This window comes from Cryptomeria japonica, unplaced genomic scaffold (genome assembly GCF_030272615.1).
Source record: "Cryptomeria japonica unplaced genomic scaffold, Sugi_1.0 HiC_scaffold_416, whole genome shotgun sequence".
Lineage (NCBI taxonomy): Eukaryota > Viridiplantae > Streptophyta > Pinopsida > Cupressales > Cupressaceae > Cryptomeria > Cryptomeria japonica.
The window spans coordinates 11,056-22,708 of NW_026729237.1; the positions used below are offsets into that span (position 1 = coordinate 11,056).

General features: G+C 39.1%; 1 protein-coding gene across 1 annotated transcript; it reads right to left on the reverse strand.

Moving 5' to 3' along the window:
• Window positions 1–10,983: 10,983 nt before the first annotated feature.
• LOC131871505 (proline-rich receptor-like protein kinase PERK2) lies at window positions 10,984–11,266 on the reverse strand (the record flags this gene model as incomplete). Its single annotated transcript, XM_059215986.1, has 1 exon — window positions 10,984–11,266. A coding segment is annotated over exon 1 (283 nt), but the record flags the coding sequence as incomplete, so codon positions are not given.
• Window positions 11,267–11,653: the final 387 nt, after the last annotated feature.

The window sequence follows — 11,653 nt, forward strand, 5'->3', positions numbered from 1 at the left end:
AACCTCAAATCTTTAGTGGACAACATGAACATCTTTATCAACAGGTTCGAGAATAATGCAGGGAAGGATGGTGATAAAGAGCAGGTGAACAAGAAGGGTCATGAAAGGAGGACCAGATCCAACACAAAGAATAAGGTCGACATCGATGGTCGTGAGCTGGAGGATATGAAGACCTCAGCGAACAACATGAAACAAATGGTTGTTCACGCTGAGGAGATTTTGAATAGTATTTAGTTCCATTTGATGTCCTTGGTTCTGTCTCTTTGCTATCTTTTTCTTTCCTTTTGCTATCTGTTCTAAGTTTTTAATGTAATGATGTATTAAGCTGTGCCCTTCCGGTGGGTTCATTTTGACTTTTTGAATTGATCAGGCACTTTTTTTAGCATTTCTATTTTCCTGGCTTGTAAAAGGTTCGGGTACCTTTCAAATACCTGCTTTTACTTAATCAAAACATTCATTAACACATAACATTCATCAACATTAATTAACACATATCATTCATTAACATTCATTAACAAGTAACATTCATCAACATTCATTAACATATATCATTCATTAACACATAATTAAATTCATTAACATATAAAATCTAGTTGTTAACATAAAAAAATATTACAATCATTTTTTTCTTTCTTTTTGAAGCTTGGAGGTAAAGACTAATTGGACCATCATTGTCATCATCATTTATCCCCTCTCCAGCTCTTCCGCCCTGTGCTTGTTATCTAGTTAATGTATGCCTAGTCCTGTACTCATGATGAGGATGCGTATGCAAAGGGGGGTCCGCTGCAATAACAAAGAAATGGGTTAATTTCATAAGTTTTATTATTATTGTTACAAGTATTCCATTAATTAAAATAAAATTAAAGGGGTGCTCTTTACCTAATGGTGCCACATCATCTTCCTAATTATTTTGTTGTTAGACAGTTCAGATAATCAGAAGATAATTGAGAGGGGGGGGGGGGTAAATCAGTTGTCATAGATTACCGGAAGCATTAGCAATTTAAACTTTAATAGCAGAACCCAAAAAAATAATACCAGAATAGCAGTTAAACCAATTAAGCATAAACAATAATCACATAATAAATACCATCCACATGACACCAATATTTGTACGTGGAAAACCTGGTAAAGGGAAAAACCACGATGGGAAGCCTACCCACAGTTAGATAATACTTTTGCAGTAAGTATGTGAATTTACAATGAAGGGGCATGCACTTGTAGGAAGGCCAACAACCTAGAGCACACTGTTCATCACAAAAGGAGCCTCATTGACTAATATAAATCTAGACTACAATCCAGAGAAGTGTTGAACTACAAAAGATAGCATCTCCTATGCCAGAGTACAATTTCGGTTAAGCTCAATACGAAAGGACTAAATCCTCTTACATAAACCCAATTCGATCTCCAATTATTGACTAACTCCTCTGCCTTAATGATATTACATTATTCACACTTTACATTCCTTGACCATGACCTCTTACATTAACCATGATGATCTACAATGAGATCTTACATCTATATATATAAACCTTCGACCATAAACAATCATGTCGGCCACCAGACAATAAACCAATTACATAATTACAAACCATGTCGGCCTTAGACCAAACAAGTAATATCAACATATAAGACATCCTAGAAATACATCAATAGGTCATATCCACATGTTACATTAATGTCGGTCCATAACCTAGATCATTTGGGACCAAGTATAGGTCCACATGCTTCAGTAATGATGTCCAAACACCAAGTCTCAAACATGATCACCTTCAACATCCTGAAACTCTATCAGAAGTTGCACCAACACCACTTATGCAATTCATCAAAGATCTCCATCAAAAGCTCTGCCGGTGAAACCCTCACCGGAACTAGAAACCAATCTTCTAAGCAATCAGGATAGCATCCAATCACCAGACCAAAACTAACTGATCAAATATGAGTATAAGTATCATGAACAAGCCAATTCCATCACCAGATTATACCAGAGTCTACAGGATCATGCCGGATCCAAGTTAACCAGAAACCACTCATCCTACCAGGACCAAAAGGGTTCCGGTAAAGCATCCAACAACTAGTGTTGACATCAATGACAAAACATCAATGCAACACATAATCAATTCCACCAAATGGCCAACAATCTCCCTCTTTGGCATTGATGGCAACACTAGATGTGAAAAACATCTAAGTACCAAGAAATGCCAAACAAGTCTCCCCTGTTGAAGACAACCAACAATTACCTGCATGTAGCTCTAAATATCAATATCTCTCCCCATGTGAATAATATTTCCCCCCTTTTTAAATTTATCATTTTCTTCCTTTATCTTTTTCACATCACTATCTCTCCCCCTTTGACATCAATGCCAGAAATTTGACAGAAATATCAAAGCAAAAACATAAGCCTCTGAATCTCAAAGCTGACTACTCCCCCTGAGCAGTAGCATCCCACATCAGTGCCATAACGAATAGTATCTCAGATAATGCATGCTGGACTGATGCCAAACCACATCAATCAAGTCTCCACCAGAGGGGCAGAAACCCCCAATCTGTCTCTCAGGTACTCAAATGCTTCCTTGGATAAAGGTTTAGTGAAAATCAACAATCTATTCTTTAGTGTTCACATAAACCAGTCTAACTTCATTTGCTTCATCAAATGCTTCCTTGGATAAAGGATAAAGGTTTAGAATGAAATACTGGATTCTTTGATATATCAATAGCAGCAGAGTTATAATAGTGAATAACTACCGGTGCATCACAATCCACCTTTATATCCTTCAACATTTGCTTCATCCATAAAAATTGTGTACAGTTAGTAGCAACAACAACATTCTCAACTTCAGCGGTAGATAAAGAAGTACATGACTGTTTCTTGCTGATCCATGAAACCAACTTCTTTTGAAGAAAGAAAGCTCCACCAGAAGAACTTTTCCGGTCATCAACATCTCCAGCCCAATCAACATCTGTATATGCACATAAAGTTAAGTTCTCATCCTTAGGATACCATAAGCCATATTCTGATGTACCTTGCAAGTATCTAAAAATCCTTTTCACCACCATCTCATGATTTTCTCTAGGATCACTCTGAAATCTTGAAACAATACAAACAACATTTATAATGCCAGGCCTAGTCTGAGTCAAATAAAGTAGACCTCCAATCATAGATTTGTATCTTGTAGGATTTACCAGTGTAGAAACATCTTTTCTTGTCAATTTCTCGCTTGTAACCATAGGTGTACTTACCGGTTTAGAATCTCCCATACAAATTTTTTTCAATTTCTTAGCATGTTTAGTTTGACATATAAAAATTCCTTTGTCAGTCTGAGTAATCTACAAACCTAAGAAAAATTTCATCTCACCAATCATAGACATCACAAATTCTTTCTCCATATTCTTAAAAAATTATATGCATAATTTATCTTCACCTCCAAAAATAATATCATCAACAAATACTTCAACAATCAGTATATAATCATCAGTGATTTTATAATATAAATTAATGTCAGGACTACCCTTACTAAAACCAAGCTTCAAAAGATATTTATCCAACCTTGCATACCAAGCTATAGGTGCTTGTTTTAGTCCATATAAAGCTTTCCTTAACCTGAAAACCATATCAGTATCATCTGATAGTGAAAATCCATTAGGTTGCTTAATATAAACTTCCTCATCAAGATCCCCATTCATGAATGCACATTTAACATCCATTTGATAAACCGTGGAGTTTTTATAAGCAGCATAGGCAAGAAATAATCTTACAGCTTCAGTCCTAGCTACCGGTGCAAAAGTCTCTCCATAATAAATTCCTTCCTTCTAAGAATATCCTTTACAAACCAATCTAGCCTTATTCCTTATAACTTAACCATCCTCATTCAATTTATTCCTAAAAACCCATTTAGTTCCAATAACATTTTTATTTTTAGGTCGGGGAACCAAAGTCCATGTTTTTTTTTTATTAGCCTGGTCTGATTCTTCTTCCATAGCTTTTAACCAAAATTCATCTTTACATGCCTCAATTACTAATACCTATTCAACTTGTGAAATTAAGCATACCTCATTAGTTGCCAGTCTTCTTTTTGTCATCACTCCATTTCTCTTATCTCCAATGATTTGATCATCAAAATAATTCAATCTCACATACCTAGGAGTCTTCAGACTCTCTGTTCCTCTTCTCTGTTCTTCAGTTACTGTAGAATTCTTTGATGTTGCCGGAGTAACTGGTTCAACTCTCTATTTTGGTAAAGGTGCTACCGGTTCAGATATAATCATTTCCAATGCTGGTTCCTTCTCATAAACTCTGATTTGACTTTTGTTTAGCTCATCTACTTTGACATTAACACTCTCCACAATTCTTTGCAATCTCTTGTTATAACATCTATATGCTTTTCTTTCATTAGAATAACCAAGAAATATGTATTCATCACATCTAGGATAAAATTTCCCAATAGTATTATCTCTCCTGATATAACATTTACTACCAAAAATTCTGAAATACTCAACTGTAGGTGTATTGCCAAACCATAATTCATAGGGTGTCTTACCGGTTTCTCCTTTGATATGTACTTTGTTGAATGTATAAACTGCTATACTCATTGCTTCTCTCCAAAAGATATGAGGTATATTAGCTTCCATCATCATTGTTCTAGCAGCATCCAAGATAGTTCTGTTCTTCCTTTCCACAACTCCATTCTGTCGAGGTGTCCGGGGAGCAGAAATTTGCCTTCTTATACCATGCTTGTCACAAAAGTTATTAAACTCACCGGATGTTAATTCTCCACCATGATCTGATCTCAAACATTTAATTTTCCATCCTGTCTCAGTTTCCACTTTAGCCTTAAATATTTTAAACTTTGCAAATGCTTCAGATTTTTCTCTCAAAAAAGTAACCCAGATCATTCTAGAATAATCATCAATGATTAACATGAAATATCTATCACCTTGAAAAATTTTAACTCTAGCAGGGCCACACAAATCAATATGAATAAGATCAAGAACATCATTTGATTTATCTTGTATACTGCTAAAAGAGGTTCTAACTTGTTTACCCATTTGACATTCTTTACATACCAGATTATAGGGCTTCATAATCTTAGGTATATATCTAACAGCCTTAGTTGAATTGATCTTCACAATGCAATCAAAATTCACATGACACAACCTTTTATGCCATAGTCAATTCTCATCAATATGTGTAATCAAACAAGTCTTCTCACCAAAGTTTAAATGAAATATGTTACCTTTTGTTTGTGTACCGATTGCAATCTCCAAGCTAGATTTGGTAATGATTTTGTATTTTCCATCTTTGAACTATAATTGAAATCCCTTATCTACCAATTGTCCTACACTCAAAAGATTTTTCTTCAAACCTTCAACATAATAAACATTGTCAGTATTGTTCTTACCATCCAATGATATAGTTTCTTTTCCTTTGATCATACATGCCTTGTCATCTCCAAATCTAATTAGTCCACCATCAAATTCTTGCAAAGATAGAAACTTCATTTTATCTCCAGTCATATGATGTGAACAACCACTGTCAATTACCCATTCATCCTTGCCCTCAATTTTAGCAGAAAGTACCTTCTCCTTAGGTACATTATCTTCTAGTGCCAGGTCATCTTCAAATGGGATCTACTAGGAGAGTCTTCTGCCGGTTCATCACCTGAATCAGTAATTCCTTCCTCATCCGTTATGTAGCAATATTTGTCTCTATTTTCCTTGAATCTATACTTGTTCTGATATCCAGGGTTAGGCTTAAATGATATTTTAACTCTTTCTTCAAATCTTGAATTCCTTTCAGGACATCTAGATGCAAAATGACCAATCTTATTGTCGGAGTTGAGAAACACAACACCACAGGAGCCTAAAGATCTTCTGCGAGCTAAAACAATCTGTTACAAGGAGAAGCAAAAATAATCTGAAGAACAAAGACACAAGAAAAAATGCTCAAAAGAGGAGAGCTCAATACTCACCACAAATGTGTAGTGTCATAATGATACAAAGAAAAGAAAAATAACCTCTAAAAGGTCAAGATACCCTAAAAGGGAAAACCTAGGCTTGCACATAATAATTAATAAAAGAATTAATTATTATGCACCTAATGTTAGCTTAAGTGTAAAAAGATAATAGAGAACTTAAAGAATTAAACAAATATTGTATAATTAATCAAGTAAATACCCAATTACTCTAACACCCCCCCTTAAGCTAGACTTAGGGAGAAGCTAAAACCTAGAACAACTACTAAAAGCAGGAAAGATGGGTCCCGACAACAAGGCCTGATCAGGGACCCAAATACAATGAAATCTCTATGAAACGAAGAAAAAGGAGAAAACCTATTGGAAAAAAACTCCTCTCCAAAAAGAGATAAAAAAGCATGCTGAAAGAAGAATAAGGAAGGAAGGCCTCATAAAGACCCCCCAAGGACAACTTCCTTCACCCTAAGCATAGAGCGCAACTGAAGATAGCGTGGCGATGCAACAGGTTTCATGAAGATGTCTGCAACCTACTCGACAAAGGGAATGTACTCCAGAATGAGAACACCATCCTGAATCAATTGGCGGATGAAATGCATATGAAGCTCAATGTGCTTCGTCCGCTGATGCTCTACTGGGTTGTGGGAAATATTAATAGCACTCTGATTATCACACCAAAGAACAGTGGGACTATCAGGAGGAAAACCAAACTCAGTCATCAATTGTCGAAGCCATAAGATCTCCTAACTGGCGAGCACAACAGCATGGTACTCAGCCTCTATAGATGATAATTCATGAGCAGTCTACTTCTTGCAAGAGCATGTGATAGGACCAGAGCCAAGACAAAAAACAAAGCCAGAAGTATACTTCCGATCAGTGACATCACCAACCCAATCTGAGTCAGTGTAGCCAACAATGTGAGGGTCCCCTGATGTATAGTGAATGCCATGAGAACTAGAGACCTGAATGTACTGCAAAATACATTTGGCTGCTTGTCGATGACTCTCATGAGGATCATGGGAGAATCAAGAGACAAGACCAACCACAAAGGAAATATCAGGATGGGTGTGAGTCAGGTACAACCAACTACCAACTAACTGCCTGTAAAGTGTAGAATCTACTGAAGGAGTGGGGCAAGTGGTGATCAAAACAACCCCTGACTAAAATGGAGTGGGAGAAGGCTTGCAATCAAGCATGCCAAAGCATGTTAAGAGCATACTTCTGGTAAATGTAGATCCCATCAGAAGACTAAATCACCTGAAGACCAAGGAAATAGTGCAGAAGACCAAGATCTGTTATCTCAAACTGATCCATCAAGGCTCGTTGAGTATGCTGAATCATAGAGGATGAGCTACTAATGATGAGGAGATCATCAACATATAGCACAAGAATTAGGATCTCACCATCAAGAAGTTGAATGTACATTGTGTGATTAGAATGACTGCGAGTGAACCCAGTGGAGAGCAAGAAAGAATCCATCTTCTCATACCAAGCCCGAGGGGCCTGTTTGAGACCATACAATGAACGCTGAAGTCTGCAAACCAAAGAACTGTCCTGCACAAATCCTTGAGGCTTCTCTATGTAGATTTCCTCCTGTAGATCCCCATACTAGAAGGCACTCTTCACATCCATCTGAAAAATAGGCCAACCCCGAGAAGCTGCAAGAGATAGTACAAAGCGAATGGAGTTCATCTTGGCGACAGGGGCAAAGGTCTCAAAGTAATCAATACCCTCAACCTGTAAGAAACCCTTCACAACAAGATGTGCTTTGTACTTATGAATGGAACCATCAGCAACATACTTGGTGCAATACAACCAGCAGCACCTAACCATCTTTCTGCCCTTAGGAAGAGGAAAAAGATCCCAAGTATGATTCCTCATCAAAGAAGAATACTCCTCTTGCATAGCACAATCTCACTTAGGACAACTGGTAGCCTCTGAAAACTTTTGAGGATCATCTGAAATAGCATGACTCAAAAGACTAGAACCCACAGTATGAGAATGGGTCTGATGAGTATCTGAAGGATCACCAGCCAGAGGACCCACTGCCTCAACATTAAAGCAAGCCCACTTGGGCATTTGAGGTGGAGCAGGTGGAGGTGGGGATGGTGGATCATTAGCACCATCATCAAAATCATCCTCAAAAAGATCCTGAAGAGATGTAGTGGAAGGAGTAGGCAGAGGAGTAGACACTGGAGTTGGGGTATCCACTGTGGGAAGGCGCTCATCAAACTGAACATCTCACCGAAATAGGACCTCTCTGGAATTAGGATCAAACAACCTGTACTCCTTAACATCCTCATAGTAGCCAACAAAAATGAGAGGTCGACTCTTCTGCTCCATGGCTTTCCTCTAAGCATCAAGAATAAAAGCCCATGCCTCACTGCCAAACACTTGGAAAAAAGAAACATTAGGCTTGTTATGAGACCAAGCCTCCTCAGGAGTCATATGTCGAATAGCCTTGTGAGGCATCCAATTTTGAATATAGTTGGCACAATCGACCACCTCAGCCCAAAAAGACAAATTTATGGACCTGGACTGAATCATACAATTCACCATCACCCATAAAGTTCTGTTCTTGTGCTCAACAACACCATTCTACTGAGGGGTGTAGGGAACAATAAACTGATGCTGCAAACCATGCTCAGTGCAAAAATCTCTGAAATCCTGATTCACATACTCCCCCCCATTATTTGTACATATCCACCGAATAGAACAACCTAACTGCTTCTCAACAAATGTCTTAAAGATTCAAAATGAATCAAAGACATCAAAATTGTACTTAAGAAAGTACACCCATGTGCGTCTGGAGAAGTCATCAATAAAAGTGAGCACATACTTGGCCCCAGAAAAAGGAGTGGGAAATGACACGAGATCACTGTGAATCAACTCCAAGGGTGCCAAAGCACAAGGGGCTCTTCCCTTCAGAAAGGGATCTCTATGATGCTTGCCAAGCACACAACCATGACAAACACCATTAGTGCAGGAAATCTGTGGGAGCCCAAGAATAAGTGCCTGCGTACTCATCTGCTGAAGATATCTATAATTGACATGGCCCAAGCGCTCATGCCAAAGCTTACTCACTAAATCTGCATGTGCAATAAGAGACGAACCAGTACCAACAAAGGGCTCAAATCCATCAAATCTGTATAGATCAGAAGCAGTATCAACACTCCCAGTAGCAACAACTAAATTAGAATCATGGAGTTCCCGAATAACCACATCATGTGGTGAGAACTCAACTATCTTACTAGAGCCAGAGTGGCAAATCTGATAAATGGACAGGAGGTTCATCAAGATGTCAAGAACAACCAGAACATCCTACAGAATACCCCCATCCAATGAGATAGAACCTGAACCCAAGATTGAAAGCTAAACCAAGTCACCCACTGCAATTTGTGAAGTACCACACGAGGCAAGATAAGTAACCAATTGCTAAGTGTGAGTCATATGGTGAGAAGCACCAGAATCAAGTATCCATGTGGACCCATAGGTTGAAGCTCAAGCAGTGAGAGCATGACCTTTCCCTATGGAAGGAGAAGATGCCTGAGGTGAGGAGATGTGATGCTGCTGCATGGCTTCCTCTAAAGCCTCTAAATGTTTCCAACACCTGGAAACTGGATGTCCTTCCTTGCCAAAAAAACTGCAAGTATCTCTTGATTTCTTCTTAGTCTTGGAGGAAGACTCACCAGATTGTGAAGATTTCCCATGCTTGGGAGGAAATGGTGGTTTAGATTTAGACTTAGGAGCAGGCTTGGAGGGATTCTCACTACCTGCATAAGGCTTCTTCGGCTTTGGTTTCTGCTTTTGTTTCTCCTTAGAGGACTGAGCAACCAATGCTTTGTTCTTGGATCCTAAAAGCATATCCAGCTAAGAAAGATGAGACTGCTCACGAGACAAACTCTCACAAAAGACATCAAAGGTAGGCATGTTGAAACGAGCACCCAAGCCATCCATGGTGGAGTAGAAAGAAGAGGCAAAAAATTGAAAATGACCCCGAAGCTTCGAAAGAATCAAATGAATGTACTCTGTGTCTGTCTTGATCTTGCCACATCCCTGAAGAACAGATTGGGTAGTCTTGAACTCGTTCAAAAAATCCTCAATGGTGGGAAAGGAATCAGGAGACAAAGAAACCAACTCTGCCTCAATCTATAATGCATGAATCTCATTAACCCTCCCAAAGAGAGAATCAAACTTCAACCACATAGCCCGAGGAGTGAGCAACTCATCAAGGTGAAACAAAAGACTGTCTGAGACATGCAAGGAGAGAAAACCCATGGCCTCATCCATCTTCTTCCTATGCTGAAGAAGCTCATAAGGATGCTGCAATATAGGCTAAACTTCATCCAAACAAGACCACGACCCTCATGCCCTGAGAAGCCTCATGATGCGGGGCTTCCAGGTGTGATAGTTGTGTGAAGTCAACAACTCAACTGAAGGATCTACCATGAAAATAAAACTCTGCACCTGCACTTGCTTGTTGTTTTTTTTAATTATGTGATCTTTCAGAATAGACAAAAGATGTAGAAGGGTTTGTTTGTTTTTGAGAGTTTTGGTGTTCTGGATTTCTAATATAAATGACAAAAAGCAAGAAAAAACATCCCCCCACAATAGATAAACCCAAACCCTAGTACATACTGATGAGAAGGAAGTAGTGCATAAGCAAAAAAAATTCAAATTGAGATCTCATGTACCTGATGAAAATTGTGAGAAAAAAGATCACAAATCTGAATAGAGCATGCTGAGAGCTTTCCAACACCTATTTGTTTTCAAAAAATGGAGTCCGTTTGCCCATTCTACGGCCCTGGAAGTGCAGAAAAGAAGCCCGACTTTGACTAGAAAAAAGTATAGTCAAACAGAAGATTCGGAAAAAAAATCCAACTTCACAATGTCCAGCTCAGAACTAGCTTTATGATGCCTATTCATTTTCCAAAAAATGACCCCATATTCTCAAGATATGACCAAAAAATGAACCCCCCCCCAAAAAGGCTAGAGGGTGGAGGTCCGGTGGAGGAACCAGGAGGAGGTGGCGCTCTAAGGAGGAGTGGCGAAGCTGCGGGTGGCAGAGGAGGAGGCTGAGCAGAGCGAAAAACTGGTAGTGATGGAGGAGTTGGGATGGGTGGAGCACTGGTGGCGGGCAAAGGAGCTAGGCCGGGAGGAGGAGCGATGGTGGCGGGCCTGCCTGGCGGAGTGGGGGTTCCGGCTGGAGGCGGGAGTTCTGGCGTGGGCCGCAGGGTGTTGCCGACGAGGGGCTGGGGATCGGTGCTGGCAGGGGCCAGACTGACAGGTCCGGTCGCCATATGACGGCCGGGCTGTCAGATCTGCGGTACCCTCTGACAAGCACAACCCCAAAAATTAAAAAAAAAACAAACAAACTTTGCTTGGTGTTTTTTTACCCTTTTTTTTTTTAAAAAATTTTTTGTTGATTTTTTTTTTTAAAAATAAAAAATCCGGCCTGCATGCCGTAAAAAGGAATTTTTTTTTGTAAAGTTTTTCTTGATTTGCATGCCAAAGCCATACGACCTGGTTTTGGAGAAAAAATTCACCCAGATGCTCAGGAGTAAAAAATAGACAAATTTTATATGACTATAGGGGTTTTTGGGCCTTCAGAGCATGATGGTGAGGTCCGTTTAGGCCCAAAGTGCTCAGAAAAAAAACCTATCCCTAAGCACACAAAAAAATTGCCT